This window comes from Panthera tigris, chromosome B1 (genome assembly GCF_018350195.1).
Source record: "Panthera tigris isolate Pti1 chromosome B1, P.tigris_Pti1_mat1.1, whole genome shotgun sequence".
Taxonomy (NCBI): Eukaryota; Metazoa; Chordata; class Mammalia; order Carnivora; family Felidae; genus Panthera; species Panthera tigris.
This window is the reverse complement of record NC_056663.1, coordinates 131,094,133-131,112,237: the sequence shown is the minus strand read 5'-3', so window position 1 is coordinate 131,112,237 and position 18,105 is coordinate 131,094,133. Positions and strand designations below refer to the sequence as shown.

The following is an 18,105-nucleotide window of genomic DNA, read 5'->3' as shown; positions in this document are numbered from 1 at the left end:
AATAACAGGGAAAAGAAAACATGAAGTTTTACAAACATTTTTATGGCCAGTGCTATAGCAGCCACCAAGGAGACTACTTTATTTCTAGTCTAGTTTATTCTTAGAAAACAAATGTAGTTGAGGTTACATTTTTCTGTCACTGACATATTGAGCTTGAATTTTTTCATTTATTAGCAATGATTTTAACTATCACATTAAACAATTATGCACTATATTATACTCCTTCCCTTTCTGCTAATCAATGTTTCAGATTAGAATTTTTAAATGCCCTTTTTTAGCAAAAGTAAAATGTATTTCCAGAATTTTAAAGGCAGTTGTTTGAAATATTACAAATTATGGTTTCACGAAAGGCATATTTGCCTTCTTCAAAATTGGGATGAAAAACAAGGCTAAATGCCCAATAGCAAGATAGAACTTCCCCAACATAAACTGGTTGACTTTTCAGTCTGAAATATGACTCTACATCCCAAATAATTTCAGGCAGTAACAAAGGGAAAAAGTAGTATGTGATAATATTAACAGCAAAGCTCCATTAACTTACTGAAAGCAATTTGGCCCAAATACAGTGGCGAGATTGTGAATATTCATGCGATTCTGCACATGGTGCTTGGCCACTTCTGTCAAGAACTGGCATAGGTACTTGAGGAGGCAGTAGTGGACGTCTGGCAGCTCTTTTATTAATGCTCTTAAGCTACTGTCCTGAGCATCATTTCTGTCATCTGGAAAGAAAAAGAATAAGAAAAAAATGCTCTCAGGCATATTTCATAGTAACGACAACAAAAGCACAGAGGCATAATAAAGTCTAACATTTTATTCAGGAAAAAATTCCTGAAGACTTAAATATTAAGGCCATCAAAACGTGGGGGGGTGGGGAGCAGTTTTGCTTTTTCTTTGATTGTTGAGTATTTAACTTTCCTTGATGTTAAAGATTTACTAACTTATTCAAGACACTCTGAAAATCATGAGCTTTACTTAGTGCATTAAATGGGTTCATATTTCACTTCTGTGTGTTCCTTACCCAAAATTAAGACTGGCTTTTTATCCATTTGATTAAGGTCTTCAAGTTTGTTAAAAACAAGAATCTCTTGGTTGAATAAGATTTAATACAGGAGACATTTCTAGGTCACAATGAACAAAACTAAACTAGTGATCAGGAATCTAGATAGAGAAAACTGAAGGAAGCTATTTTTTTTTAATGATCTATAATCCTATTTAGGCATGTACTGTATGTATGGATGTACGTACGTACTTAATTAATTTTTGAGAGAGTGAGAAAGCAAGCATGGGGAAGGGGCAGAGGAAGAGGGAGAGAGAGAGAATCTCAAACAGGCTCCACACTCAGCATGGAACCTGACACAGGGCTCTATCCCACGATCCTGGAATTTATGACCTGAGCCAAAATCAAGAGACAGAAGCTCAACTGACTGGGCCATCAGGCGCCCCAGAGAAAACTGAAGGAAACTATTAATTTCCACATAGCTTTTTCTCTTTCCCATGTCACAGAGTTTAGAATTTGGTATGTGCTTTTTATACAAAGCCTACTAACCTATATAAAGCCAAAAATATCTTACAGTGAGCCAAAATTCAGACACATATATGAAAAGTTTCCCTCAATTCTCAAAGATTTATGTAATTTGTCAATATTAAATACAGAAAAGTTATCTTAAAAATTTTTGTGTACTATTTTCTTTCAGAGGCAAATATAAATCTTTTATAGCAAATACTTTAGGGGAATAATCATAATCCGTCCTTTCAGACACATGTCTAAGACAATGAAAACTTAATCCAGTTATAACTAACATACACTGGATTCCTTAACTTAGATAGGTCAGCTACTTTTAGCCAGTCAAGTGTTAAGAAACAGCAAAGTGAGGCAAATGTGTTGCAGTGGAAGAGGATTAGTCAGTGTTACAAAATGCATGCATAACATGATGCCACTGAAGGAAGTGAAAACCTAGAGAACATGCATAAAGTCACAGAAAGTGCTGCTGAGTGGCTGCAGTGCTAGGATTAGGAAGGTCAGGAGTCACTTCCTGGATTAGAATCCTCCTTCTGGCACTTGCTACCTGTGTGAACTTAGACTCGATACTAGACTCACTTATAAATATACTAAACTCATTTATAAATGGGAATATTAACTACCTCATTGGGTTGTGATGAGGACTGGATGAGTTTAAAGTTGCAACGTACTTAATATTTTTCAAGTTTTTATTTAAATTCTAGTTAACAGTTGCAAAGTACTTAAAACAGAGAGGCTTACACACAGTAAGTGCTATGTAACTACTTGTTAAACAGAGCAACTTCTTTTACTTCACCATCACTAATTTGATTTTATGAGAACTGAGGTTTTAATGACATGTCTTTTAATATAATGAGCCCATTTCACCTTTATGAATGTTAGAATACGGGATGCTGCCAAAAAATAGCAATGCCAAAAATGTACAGACTTCAATCTTTGTTAAAATCGCTTTGGAGAACATTCCCTTTATGACTGGAATAATGATTTCTCACTGACCACAAATGATGTGATCCAATAATGTATACAATGTATAAATAGTTTTCTTGGTATTAGAAAATTTTATTTACTTTAAAAAAAGAAAAATCATATTTAAATACTTTGATAATCCATAAAACCATGTGGTATGTTGCTTGTGATGGCATTGTTTTCCACTGTATTATGATCTTGACTAGGTAAGAAATGGAAATAATTAAGTTTGGAGCGATTAAAAACTAACTGAAAACTACCCATTTCTCATCCCTTTGTGTTATAAAAATAAATATGAACTACAAGAAAATGAATTCGATTTTGCCCTTTTTATTTTCTTACAGTGACTAATCCAGAGTGAATCTGGGTGTTTGCATGGGTGTGTACTGTCTGCCTAAAATTGTGGTTTAATTCCAGTATTTAGGAATACAAGCAACAACATTCTAACAGCCTTGATAATGGGCCATTAGCCTTCTGGCTCTGAGATGAAACTTCAGATCCTAAGTTAGACGATGTGTGAAGACACCAGATTAAATAAAACAAATATTGAAAACAGTTATGAGTTTATGACAATAACATCTTTCAAAAAGAAGGAGCACTTCCATCATTTACTTCCAAGTTTTGAAATACAATAGATAATTTTCCCAGAAGTAAAACTGACAAGTAACGGGAAGGGAGACAAACACACACAACCTAATTCCTTTATGGCATGAATGGAAGGATCACTAAATGTGTTCTCAAAGAGAAAACGCAGTTGAGGAGAAAGTATCTTGTACGTGTTTCCTACCCCAAAGCATTTGTTTCCTATGACTCAGTGATTCACTCACTGGGCGAGTGAGTGTCCTCTCCTTCACAGGCTTGAATGGCAACACACTGAATTTGAACTATGAATACTCACAATTTACTTCCTCTGTTCAGACATACTGACACTGCCGTAAAGATCTTAATTTATTAGCGTAACATTTGTCACCTCTTTTCCTACTAAGCACGTGCTAACATACTAGGACTCTGTAATTAGCACTGTTTCTAGAAACGTGGTATCACTGCTATAGCCAGCCTGAAGTAATCTTACAGACAAGATTTCCTATACGTGAGAATAATTGTTCAACACCTTTAGGGGAGCCTTGGAGAAGTATGCCCAGCATAGCATCACTGGGCAGTTGGCAGTATTTGTGCAAATGTGCCTTTTGATGCCTGAGAGAAAAAGTTCATAGTAATTACTATTGCTTGCATTATTCTTTGATGTGCCGATACGTAAATATAATAAACATTGCCTTGTCATTCATACTCTTGCGTTGATATTGGTAATTACAATGGCTTCCTCAAGGTCTCACATAAAAAAAAGTGAGCAATGTTTCTATTTTCATGCACATTTATTCATATATTATTTGTGATACTTAGCACATGCTTTGTGCATCTGGCATTCTCTAATGCTAGGCATACAGTACAGAAAATAAACTTCATGCTTTTATGAAAGTTATATTCTAATTTTTTTAAATTTTTTTTAACATTTATTTTTGAGACAGAGAGAGACAGAGCATGAACGGGGGAGGGTCAGAGCGAGGGAGACACAGAATCTGAAACAGGCTCCAGGCCCTGAGCTGTCAGCACAGAGCCCGACGCGGGGCTTGAACCCACAGACCGCGAGATCATGACCTGAGCCAAAGTCAGCCGCTTAACCGACTGAGCCACCCAGGCGCCCCTGAAAGTTATATTCTAATGGGAGAGACAGGCAGTCTAACTGTATATATGTGAGTGGTAACATCAGTGCTCTGAAGAAATATAAAGCAGAATAAGGGAGAATAAAGTGGAGTGACACAGGGAGGGAATGTTATTTCATTCAGCATGATCAGGGAAGGCCACTCTGATATGGTGACTGAGCAGAGAGCTGAAGGAAACAGAGAATTGTATGTTAAGCAGTAGTAATGGCAACGGCAAAGGCCAAGTTTGGGAGGGTGGCAGGAAATGAAATCAGGAGACAGTGCGGTGGGGGTCGGCGGGGAGGGAGAAAGAGCCAGGGAAGATCATTACAGTCTTATTATAAACCATGCTCCCCCGCAACCCTGCGTGAGAGTTTTGAGCTGTGAGGAGGCTGCATTTAAGAGGACCACCCTGGTTGCTGTGCTGAGTCTGGACTGTGGGGGGGTGGGGGTCAGTAGAGGCAATGGAAAGCGGGCAGCTGAGCTGGGAGACTCCACAGTCCCTGAGAGAGAGGCTGGTTGGCCTGGAGCACGTTGATAGCAGTGGGATGGGAAGACATGGCCAATTCTGGATATAGTTTGTATCTTGTTTGTTTTATATATGCAAGTTCTTTGTTTTCTATGTGAAAAATACATGAATGGAATACACATTCAATCATTCAACAAATATTTACTGGATGGCTATTCTGTGTCTGGCACAATTCTAAGCGTTTAGGATACATCAGCAAACACAGCAGAAACCCCTGCCCTCAGGGAACTTATGTTCTAGTAGGTGTGACACTGAACAGTAACTACAGTAATAGGGATAGAGGGAATTCAGAGTCCTGGCCCCGGGGTGATGGTGGTAATTACAATTATATACGCGCTTTGTCAGCAAGGCCTCATTGAGAAAGTATTTGATGTTTATTGTCGGTTAATGTAAAAAATTCGCAAACCAGCAAATGTAAGCTCATTCAGAGTTGGAGGCTGAGGTGTAAACATCTTTTAAATTCCCTCAATGCCTTGCATATAAAAAGTGATAAAGAAATAGTTTTAATAGAATGATGCTTTTAAGATACATAGAGAGTAAGACAAACTAGTATAGAAATAAAAAGACATATATTCCAAATTTTGAAGAAATGTGGAATAATTTAGTCCATTTATACAACCAGCTGGATTGAAGTGTTGAGTAGGAAGGGGATCACAGAGGATCCAAATGATAACAAAAGTGTCATTTGATGGTCAAAGGGTAAGGACACTCAGCAATGAAATTCCACACAAGAAGAAGTGAAATGCACCTCTGCAGTTGTACTGAAATATTTTAACTGTTTAAATTTGTAGTTATCTCTAGAATTAAACTGGAATAAGAATTAGAGTATGTTATAATTCACGAGGCAAAAGGTTTAAGAAAACTTTGCAGATGGAATAGTGGTTAATAATTGAAATAGTCATCATTTTCCTTGACATTAATCTTTTCATAGGACAAGAACTTTCTGTATTAAAGAGTCACTTCAAATTATACAAGTTTTCCTGAAAGTTTGCATTTGCTGTTGGCTAAATTTGAACTATTTCTCAAGCTAAAAAACAACTGCACAATGAGCACAGTATATATAGTATACAGAGGAAACTACTCAGCACTTAAAGACTGTACCATAAAAACTTTTGTCCCAGATTAAGTAGCAAACATTGAACCACGTGGCCAGTATTTGTTCTCATTAAAAAAAGATTATGATCATAATCAGTAATGCTGAACCTATACCACGGGATGGCACTTAACTCTAATCTGGACATTCATCCTGGTGTTTGTCACGTGCTTTGACTTTTCAATGACCATGAAGTTATACTCTACTTACAGCCTTAGGCTCAAGGAGAAAAAACAACAACAACAATAAAAAGAGCAAACTGCTAATCTCTACCACGATATATCTCAGAGCCACGAGAAGGTCAGCCATTAAAAGAACCAAAATATTTAGCCTCATGGCGCCAGATTTATCGAAGTAGCTTTTTATTTCCTCATTAAGCCTCACAAAGGATTCATGAAAACTTGCTAATCTGTTAGAACAATAATAAGCTGTTGCTGATTTTGAAGATGAGGAAAGGTCACAAGCCCGAGCATGTGGAAGCCAAGAAGAAACCAGCAAGAAAACAGGGATCTTGGCCTTACGACTGCATGAAATGGAAAAGTGCCAAGGTTCCAAATGAGCCTGGAAGCAGCTTCTCCCCTGGAACCTTCAGATAAGAACCCAGGCTGATTGACATCTGGGTTTGGCCTTGTGAACCTGGAGCAGACACCAGCTGGGCCCACAGACTTCTTACCCACACAACAGTGAGGTAATTTGTGTGGTTTTAAGCCACTAAATTTGCAGAAATCTGTCACAGCAGGAAGAGGAGTCTAATAGATCTCCAGTTAGAACGAGACTGAAACAGAGATTAACTTGCCCATGTTCACACAGCACCAAGTAGCCAAGCTATAAATCAGGTATGGCAGTAGGACCTCAGAGCATATGATCTGATCAGTGTGCACTAACAAACGCAGATATAGTTGTTATCATTGTTACAGAGCAACTACCACACTGTGTCATACATGTAAATGTTTAACAAAAGTTTCCTGAATCAGCAAATGAACAAGCAAAATTGCTGAGTATTGGGGGGGGGGGTAGTCTTAATTCATTTATGATACATTATAGCTTCTTAGGTCCTGAGGCATAGGGGAGAAGCATTTTAATACAAGCCTACACGAATGTCTAGGCACAAAATGCTTTGTAGAATACGTGAGGACAAAACATAAGTTATATTTCTTTCTAAATATGCATTTGTAAACAATAGGAAAAAGAATCATAAAACGCCAGCTACATTGGAATACACTGGGTTTTACCCTTGCATTTCATACCCCAGGAATGGAATCACTTCGTTAGTGTGGCGAGAAGCTTATCTAAACAACATAATTATATTTTCTGGTTACTGGAATTGGTAGATTTCTATGTAAAAGTAAAGGTTCTATTTTTACAGCTCTCTTAGAATCCTTGCCAATGACAACGTTCTCAAGGCCTCACACAAATTTCTCAAAGGGTGTGATGATAAAGTGACTAATAAAATTTAATCAAGTGCAGTCTATTCTTAGATATTAATGAAACTACAAATCTTATTCTGATTAGATTCTACAAGACTCACAGGTGTGTTTACTACAAATCAGCCAATATCTACACTGATACTCCTGGCTCCCAGAATGAACCTGCATGGAAAGGCAAAGGCCTGTAGGATAAAAAAAGAATTTGATGATACTTTACTTTTCAGTCCCATGACAAAATACTCCTAATGATGCCTAAATAGTATATCAGCAAGTCTATTCCGTGGGCACTTACTGAGTGCTGAGTGCTTGTTAATGGGGACAAGCTGGCATAGATAAAAAGATAAGAAACACATGAAACAGTCCATCTAAAGTCAAAACTGCAAGTTCACATCTAGGCTAGATGTTAGACACAAGCATTTAACAGCTAAAGAGCCTGTTTATGTGGGAATGTCAGTACACAGGAGAGTGAAAAAAAGCAATCGCAGCACTTAGGAAAGGGAGCCTCCTACAATATAATATGTGAATTTTTAACAATACTGGCAATATCCCAGCTAACAAAGCTTGGCTCTTTCCATAAATCTAGTTCTATATTAAAGAGGCAAAGTACAGTAAGTGTGTAATTTCAGTGGAAATCATTTTACCACCAGTTCCCACCCTCTAAAACCCTAGTGATCCAACGCTCAGCTATAACTGGACTTATTTGGTGTCATAGGAGGTACACCAACAAACCCAGTTTTTAAGTCTATTTTGGATGTTGCCTCCTTCTCCCTTAAGTCCTCAAATTATTTATGGAATCAGTGTAAAGGTTGATAATTTCCACGGGTTTAGCAAAATACTGGTATTCACAGAATACAGCTTGACAGAGTTAGGGCTGAGCTAGAGACGACTAGCAGGCCAATCATTTGTCATCCCTTCAAATTGATATTCTTTTAACTTTCATTACATTTTTTACATGAGTTGATTTCCTAATGCAAATAATATATATATTATATATATCACATAATGTATATAATATACATTTATATATATATTAATTTACTGGCTGTTCTTTTTCTCTTCCAGCTCAAATAAGATGCTCTTCACATAAAAACATTAGTGACAAATGCAGAATTTACTGGAGATTTCATCAACTCACAATTCATTCTAAAAATCTCCAACAGACATTATCTTCTTGGCCCTTAAGCAACTGGTCTCCTCTCTGTCCTCTTCAAGTTTATAATTCATCTGCTATTAAAATTCTACTGCCTCGACTACAAGGATAACTAAAATTAAAAACAGATAATAATAGGTGTTGGCAAAGATGATGAAAAATCAAACCTTCATTTATTGCTGATGAGAATGTAAAATAGTACAAGTATTTTGGAAAACCATTCCTTAAAATGTTAAACAATGTCACCCTGTGACCCAGAACTTTCACTCCTTGGTAGATACCAAGAGAAATGAAAACACATGTCCCTACAAAAACTTGTACATAATTGTTCGTAACAGTACCATTCAGCCAAAAGGTGTAAATAACCCAAATGTCCATCAATGGATAAATGTGATATGTTCATACAACAGAATACTAACCAGCCATAAAAAGAAATAAAGTACTGATGTTCCAACATGGATGAAACCTGAAACATACACTAAGTGAAAAAAACCTGTCACAAAAGACCACATACTGACCTCATTTACATGAAATGCCCATAAATCTAGGCAAATTTATGTAGCTAGAAAGATTAGCACATGCCTAGGGCTGGGAGAGGTGGGAGAGGTGGAGAGGAAGGGAGGAGAGTGCCCACTAATGGGTATAGAGTTAGTTTCTTTCTTTCTTTCTTTCTTTCTTTCTTTCTTTCTTTTTTGGAGTGATAAAAATGTTTCAAAACTAGATAGTAGTGTTGTTGTATTCTGAATATACTAAAAGCCACTGTATACTTCATTTATTATTTATTATAATTTATTGTCAAGTTAGCTAACATACAGTGTATACAGTGTAGCCTTGGCTTCAGGAGTAGATTTGCATGATTCATTACTTATATACAACACACAATGCTCATCCCAACAAGTGCCCTCCTCAATGCCCATCACCCATTTTCCCTGCCCCTCCCCAACCACTGCCCATCAACCCTCAGTTTGTTCTATGTATTCACTGTACACTTTAACAGGGGCAATTTTATGGTGTGTAAATTGCATCTCATTAAATTTGTTCTAAGGAAACTATGTTGGCTTTAAAATCAAGTATAAGATGGGGCTCCTGGGTGACACATTCAGTTAAGCGTCCAACTTTGGCTCAGGTCATGATCTTGCAGTTCATGAGTTTGAGCCCCGTGTTAGGCTCTGTGCTGAGAGCTCAGAGCCTGGAGCCTGCTTCAGATTCTGTGTTCCCCCTCTCACTGCCCCTCTCCTCTCATGTTCTGTCTGTCTCTCTCTTTCTCAAAAATAAACAAACATTTAAAAAATATAAAAAAGGTCTCCTGGGTGGCTCAGTCAGTGAAGTGTGAAGTGTCTGACTTCGGCTCAGGTCATGATCCCCCAATTGGTGAGTTGGAGCCCCTCATCGGGCTCTGTGCTGACAGCTCAGAGCCTGGAGCCTGCTTGAGATTTTGAGTCTCCATCTCTCTCTGCTCCTCCCCTGCTCACAGTCTGCTCCTCTCTCTCTCCCAAAAATAAACATTTAAAAAAACTAAATAAAATCAAGTATAAGTCAGTGGAGACCTTTTAAAGATAAGCTTATCTACTTTTCCTAATACCTTACTAAAATGACAATGAAAGAATTAAGAAATATAAGCTGTCAAGATAAAAAGAACAGCTGACAATAGTGGATTAAAGATTTTTACAAAGTTACATACACATGAGTATACATATACACACGCACATACACATTCAAGACCAGTTGTTCTAATGCAGATTAACTGCTCAGCCATGGGCTCTCTATCCAAATTTGCATAATCCCACTCACTACTTAATGTTATCTGGTACAGTCAAAAAGGAAAATAAAGATTTGTATGCATACTTAGCAAACAAAATATAATCTAGTTGTCAAGATCTACAGTCTTAGACATCATGGGGGGTTATAAACACAAATAAGGTTTTCCTGTCACATGGATCTAGGAGGGAAGTAGAACCAACTGGAATGTCATCAAAATGTGTAGTCAGGTTTGGAAACCTCCAATTTATTCCAGTGGAGGTCTTGCAGAAACCTGATTGACTGGTTCCTTGGGCAAATATGCAAGTGGCAACTTTTTTTTTTTTTTAATTTTTTTAATGTTTATTTATTTTTGACAGAGACAGAATGCAAGTGGGTTAGGGGCAGAGAGAGAGGGAGACACAGAATCTGAAACAGGCTCTGGGCTCTGAGCTGTCAGCACAGAGCCCGACGCGGGGCTCAAACTCACGAGCTGTGAGATCATGACCTGAGCCGAAGTCGGACACTCAACCGACTGAGCCACCCAGTTGCCCCGCAAGTGGCAACCTTTAACTCTTTGGGTTTAGGTCTGCCCAGAAACACGGAATAGTTTATATATTTGGCATTGTTTCTAGGAAACCTAAAAAGCACATAATGAAAATGGAAAGGGCTTAAATATGGAGTTTTAGTATAATGATTCTGTTTTTCATAGAAACAAATTTGAAGGTTGAATAATTTCAAAAGAAGGGGAACTTCTCAGTAAGAAGGAATTAAACCCAGGGAAGGAAATATGTCATATGCTTGCTATGGAGCTCATACTATCCAAGAAGAGATTACTTAATAAGTAGAATTGTAACTAACCAACATTTGCATGGTACTGTAATATTTTCAAGGCAGGGCACCTGAGTGGCTCAGTATGTTAAGCATCTGACTTCGGTTCAGGTCACGATCTCACGGTTCATGAACTTGAGCTCTGCCATCAGGCTCTCTGCTGTCATCACATAGCCTGCTTTGGATCCTCTGTCCCCCCTTTCTCTCTGCTCCTCTCCCACTTGCACGGTCTCCCTCAAAATAAACTTAAAAAAATTTGCAAGGCAAAACCACTCAGCTAACCTCCAACAATAAAAATGGCATTATGATACATAGTATGTATAAAAGACAGGCTTAACTCAAACTCACCCTGGTGAATTCTTCACGTAATGAAGAAAAACATAACTCAATCTTAGGCACAACTCAGCTTATTAAATTAGGTTTCTTTACAATTAGGCATTGTACTGATTGAAATGGTCCTGTTATTAGGGTGCTTTTCTTTAAAAAACAGTTGCTGACTAAATTATCAAATTCTCATAAACTAAAATTCACAGGCTTGTAACTCTCACATATTGTTTGCACAGCTGCTACTATAAAATTCTGTTCCATTTAAAATCAAGTACAGGGGGAGAAAAAGGAAAGGGGGAATGTCCATTTTAAGAAAAGGATTGATCACTTGTATTTATCTAATTAAATCTGCTTCCCAAGAACCCACTAAAATGACAGTAAAAGATGTTTAAAAAGTATACGCACAAAAAAAGGGCAAAAAAAGAACAGCAGAGGAGAGAGAGGGAGATGAGATTTCAAAGACATTTGGAAGTGAATGCAAGGGACTGAAAACCCCAGTCTGTTCTAAGGCCTGTCAAGGCTCACAGGAGCCTCCACCACCCTGTACATCCAGGCAAGCATGCGGTTAGGCAGGAGGGCTGAGGCTTAGTCCATGGATAATGTCAATGGATTCTTACACTCTGGAGATAGTGAAGGGCTAGAGCAAGGAGCATAATTGAAAATCTGAGGACCAGTGAAAACCTGCTTAGAAAGAATGGGTGCATTAGCACACTTCCTACTTCCGTGCTCTTGAGGAACGAGATGGATGAAGAGAAAACTATGTCCACGTACAGACATTTGTGTGTCCCCAAATCAAATAGGCTACATTTCCCTCCATCTATACCCACTATCTAATCCTCTTAAAGCAAAGTATATCAGTAGACAAGCCCACTGTCCCCATATACAAATGTTTCTCTTAAATCCTATAATCCAAGATCACCCATGTTTACATGAAGAAATGCAAGAAATCCCACAACACAAATATATGGAAAAGAAAACTATAAACAACAACAACAACAAACTTGCTATTATCCTCAGAAAGATAAGATTAAGAATAGGATTCTATAAAAAGAATAGAGTGCTTTGAAAAAGAAATAGCACTAATATTTTGGATATTAACAATATAAAAACTAAAATTTAAAAAACAAGCTTGGAAAATACAGTTGAGAAAATTGCATAGGAAATAGAATTAAAAGACAGTGATAAGACAATAAGCATTCAAGACGGTGATATAAAAAGATCCTGAAACTATCTCCTCCCACAGACAAAACCAATCTAAAGCTACATATGGAATAATTTCCTCTGAAAAAGACCTGAGAAACAGTGTAACAGCAACTGCACAAGTATGAAAGAAGCACACTGAGATGGGTAGGAGAGACAGAGACATTCTCCCCCCACCCCGAAAAACCCACTTCAGGTACAGGAACCCACAATACAGAGGGATTTCAAAAATATGTGACTTTTTCCTGAGAAGCAAGGAATTTGTGTCCCACATCAGGCACCCCAACCCTTGGGACCTACAATGGAGAGATAGGCTGCCAAAGCATCTGGTCTTGAAAACCAAGAGGGCTTACATTCAGAAGAACCATAGAGCTGTAGAGAATGGAGAACCCACTCTCAAAGGGTATGTATGAAGATTCATTTGCCCCAAAATCCAGTGCACAAGTAGTATGAATAGTACCTAGACCTTATGTGAAGAAGATCCACTTGCTAGTCTTAAAGCCTCTGCTGGAGAGACAGGAACCTATTGAGACTCTCTGGGGATGGAGCCATTGGCAGGTGCAATTTTTGTGTTATTCTACCTTGGTAGTACAAGTGGTGGTTGGTGCTATGTTGGTACTCTCTAACCTGCTAGCACTGGTAGGTATACTGCTGCCACAGAACCATCAGGCCAAGTAGGTGAATTCCCTGCCCCTTGTGCCACAGCTGCAGGTGCATGCAGCCCACACATGGGATGCCCCTTGAGCACCTGGCTCTAGAAGCCAGGGGGGAATCACACATCTGGGCCCTCTGGGCCAACTTCCACACATGGCCAGTCCTTCAAGACTAGGAGAGGTAGCTATTTTGCCTAATATGTAGAAATTAACAGAGAAAAGTCAAACAACATGAGGAAGCAGAGGAATATGTTCTAAAAGAACAAGGCAAACCCTCAGAAAAAGACCTCATTGAAATGGAGATAAAAAAAAAAAACTACTTGATAAATCAGAGCAATAGTCATAAAGATACTTATAAAACTTGAAGCATGGAAGAACACAGAACTTCAACAAAGACAGAAAACATAGCAAAATACCAAACTGAAGTCACAGAGCAGAATATGACAGCTGAGCTGAAGAATACACTAGAACTGTTCAAAAGCAGACTAGACTAAATACAAGAGTGGATCACTGACCTAGATGACAAGGCACCAAAAATCACCCAAACAGAGCAGCAAAAAGCAAAAAGAATTAAAAAAAAAAAAAAAAAAAAAAAGGAAGATAGCTTAAGGGTCCTACGGTACATAAGGAGACTAACATCTCCCTTACAGAGGACCCAGAAGGAGAAGAAAAAGAAAGGGGGCAGAAAAAATTATTTGAAGAAATAATGGTTGAAAAGCATGGAAACAATCTAAAGGTTAACAGATGCATGGATAAAGACACACACACACACACACACATACACACACTGACACTATACAAAGGAATATTACTCATCCATGAAAAAAAGGAAATCTTGTGATCTACAACAATGTGGATGTACCTCGAAGGTATTATGCTAAGTGAAATATGAAACACAAAGACAAATATATATGATATCACTTATATGTGGAATATAAAAAATAAGACGAACCAAACTCATAGATACAGAGAACAGACTGGTGGTTTTCAGGGGGGAGGGACTTGGGGAAAAGCTAATATAATGTTATCTACTAATTTTGCCTCAAAAAAGAAAAAGAAAGATAACATAGGATAATTTCAAAGACCCAAAGAGGGTATTTTCCACATAGGATGGACTTAGAGTGCCGATAACAATACACTGAAAAAAAGACTCTGGGAAATAGCAGGTCCAAGAAGGAAGACAGGTAAGAGAGTCTCAGAATCAGCCCTGCAACCAAATTAGATGGGAACAGAAGAAAAGGGGCCAAAGAGGAATCTCCCCAGAAATAAAGAATTGATAAATTATTTGAAAAGTTTTGAAAGGTTAGTGGATTTATTGGAAAATTTTTGCAGTTTGAAAAAATCTGCAGATAGGTTTATAGAAAATTATGTGAGTGAAAATGTAAGACACATAACATCTCACACATACACACACACATACCCTTATGTAGTCATAACAAGTCAAATATTAATTAGGACATCAACTAAACTTGTGATACAACACTACTGGGAGAAATTGCTCGTTGGAAGAGACAATGTAACAGCTAATTCTACATATTTCATAAGCAGAAGTGATGAGATAATGTCTGCAAGAAATTAAGATATAACATTGTAAGAATATTATCAAATGGAAGCAAATACCAAGGAACAGCTAAATAAATGAAATCTGATTTCCTCTAGGAAAGAATTGAGGACTTCCAAAGGGTGTGTAGGGGTTGGCTGGTTTTCCTTACTAGTCTCTTAATTTCATTTGATTTTTGTTAAAGAACTATATGCATCTATTACATAAAATAATTTCTTTTAATAAAGGAAAAATATGTCCAAGAGAGTGAAGATGTATTTTAATGAAAGTAATAAAGTTACTTAGGAATTGGCATTTCAGTATTTGATTAATTTTATTGAAAGATTACCAAATCCAACTAGATTTACATCCCACCCAACACATTCACTATGCTTACTGTTGGAATCATGTGCCTGTTTTCCAAACACCTCTGTTCATGTAATCCTCTCTTCCTAGATTAGACACTACCTATGGAAATTCTACCAGTCATCCAAAGCCTAGGTGAAGTACTACCTTCCTCTGATCATCTGTTTTAGAAGGGATCCCTCCCCTTCGGAACCCTACTTCTATTCCGTGTATCCTGGCTCACTATTACTTCTTCTATTCCCAAACAAAACTGGAAGCTCATTGCTGGCAGGACAGTACCCTACTTTTTTATGGGAGCAATAGTAAAGCAAATGCCTTCACCTCAAAAATTGAGAAGAAATTTTTATTTTTGAGTGAGTGAGTGAGTGAGTGAGAGAGAGAGAGAGAGAGAGAGAGAGATCATGAGAAGGGGAGGAAGCAGAGAGAGAGAGGGAGAGAGAATCCTAAGCAAGATCTGCACTGTGAGTGCAGAGCCTGAAGTGGGGCTTGAACTCAATGAACTGTGAGATCATGACCTGGGCTGACATCAGAAGTCAGATACTTAACCAACTGAGCCACCCAGGCAGTCCTAGAAGGAATTTTTTAATTGCCAATTTCATATACATAACAGGCAATGTTTATTTGCAGGCTTCAATTTCCATTAAAATCATATAACAAACAAAATAAAAATTAACTGGCAGTCAATACAAAAACATTCCCAAGTCCATCTTGTGTGATTTGCCAACTCAACCAATAATCAAAAATACAAGTAGTTTCAATTAATTTGGGTAAGAATTTTGAAATCCTTATTTGAACCCCAAACTGTGGCCTTTTGTTACTCTTTTCTACTCTTTCTTAATTATTAGGCAGGAAGTGTACTTATTCTTCTATAACACTTTTGTGATTTTTTTTTAAGAGATGGAAAAGGTAGGATACAGAAAAGGTAAAGAGATCAGGGTTAAGCTTGAAAGTAAAGAAGTGGGGGGAACTGCACTAAATGGCTTGCCTTCTTATAATCAAGAAAACAAAAGGCAGAGGCACAGGCTGAGGATGAACTGGGACATAAGCATGGGGGAAGGAAGACTACTATGAAAATGTGGATTCTTACATCCCATCTCTATAGAGGATGATTTAATTGGCATATGACAGGACTTGATCTCTGGGAATTTTCAAAGCTTCCCAGGTAACTCTTATGGGCTGCCACAGCTTAACATTTATTAAATGGCTTAACATTTATTAAATATTTATTTATTTTTGTTCTCAATTTTGCATGGATAATCTCAGTTTCCCCAATAAGCTCAGGAAGTAAATACTACTTTAAAGGTTAAGGAAAGGCTAGGGAAACTAGGAGTGGTGGTTTTAAAATGTCCACAAAGCCTGACACTCACTCCTTTAAAAGAGGGCACCAAATCCCCCTCCCCTTGAATACAGGCCAAATTCATGACTTGATCTTCATGAATAGAACATGGTACGAATGGTGCTGCTTGTCTTCTGAGGCTCAGTCACTGAAAGGATGGCTTTCATCTCTTTCGAGTTGGTCATACCAGGGGAAGCCAGCCAGCAGCCAACGGGAGAGATTGATAGAAAACAGAGCTGTGGCCTCTCACCAAGAGCCAGAACTAAACTGCCAGCCACGTAAGGGAATCACCTTGGAAGCACATCTTCCAGCCCCAGTTAAGCTTTCCGATAATTGCAGCCCTTGACGGTTCTGGACCACAACTTCCTGGCAGACTCTGAACCAGCACTGTCCAGCTAAATCACACCTAAACTCCCAACCCACAGAAACAGTGAAGGAAAATAAGTGTTTACTGTAGTTTTAAACCACTAAGTTTTAGAACAATTGTTATATAGCAATAGATAGCTAATCACTAAGGTACAAGGTTCATTTGATCATATTCATGCAGCTAACAAAAGGCAAATGGAGATTTGAAACTAGTCAGAAAGGATCCAGATCTTCTGCTCTAAGCCATGTGCTCGAATTTCTTTCTTCAAAATGAAGATTATCCTGCCTATACCTTATTAGAGCTGGTGCTGGAATCAAAAGATACTATATAAATAAAACATCTGCAGTTATTAAACTGAATAGTGAGTAGGTACTCAGCATCTATTATTACCACTAAAAGACATAAATTCTTAAAAAGAATATTAAAACAGGGACAGAAAACACAAAAGAAATTATCTATATAAAGGAAACATACCCCCATAAAAAGTTTTCCCATGGCAGATCATTTATTTTAAATTCATTTGTTACTTCTAGGTATGCTAGTCCTTTAAAACTTCTAGAACAAAAACATCAATTCTGTAGTAATGTCTCACCTAATTAGCATCCACTACAGGATTTTGCTACTTTTTACTCATATACCTATCAATTGCCATACATTTTTAAAAACAGTGTTATGGACTAAACTTTGTTCATACAAAACACACAGGTTGAAGCTTTAACCCCCAAACTGACTGTATTTGGAGATAGGGCCTTAAGGTAATTAAGGTCAGATGAGGCCACAAAGGCAGGACCGTAATCCAACGTGCTGGTGTCCTTGTAAGAAAGGGAAAAGACACCAGGAGAGCTCACACACAGAGAAAAGGCCATATAAGGACACAGTGAGAAGGTATCATCTGCAAGCCAAGGAGGGAGGTCTTATCAGACACCACCCCTGTAGGCACTTTGATCTTGGACTTCCAGCCTCCAGAACTGTGGTGATAAAATAAATTTCTATTGTCTGGATGAGTCTACATAGAGGACTATAAAATTCACATCTTTAGCCTTCATCCCTTTCTCCTAAGCACTGACATTCATTTTATTCATCTATTTAAAATAAGCTCCTCTTCACGGCCCAATAAGTACCTTCCCCTTGTGACTTTCATTATCTGTTATTAATGGACCAATTGTCAAGATGCCACACCAGGATCTCTCTTCCTTCTTCAATAGCAACAGCTGGATCTGAGATAGACGATTAATAAAGAGATCACCAGAACCTACCAAGCTAATAGCATTTGAGTCTTTGGCATAAGTCCCAGATCCTACCTGGAGATAGGGAAGGAGCATTAGTCAGCCACAAAACGTTCCTAGAAAGTTCATGTCTATGCT

The 18,105-nt window shown here is 37.9% G+C and overlaps 1 protein-coding gene across 2 annotated transcripts in view; it reads right to left on the bottom strand.

The window, feature by feature from the left end:
• The window catches only part of FAM13A (family with sequence similarity 13 member A), a 355,423-nt gene that overhangs the window by 265,086 nt on the left and 72,232 nt on the right, over positions 1-18,105 (bottom strand). For both annotated transcript variants that reach the window (XM_042984194.1, XM_042984193.1), the window contains exon 4: positions 542-719. In XM_042984194.1, coding sequence (XP_042840128.1) covers positions 542-719 — 178 coding nt within the window. The remainder of the gene's footprint in view (positions 1-541; positions 720-18,105) is intronic.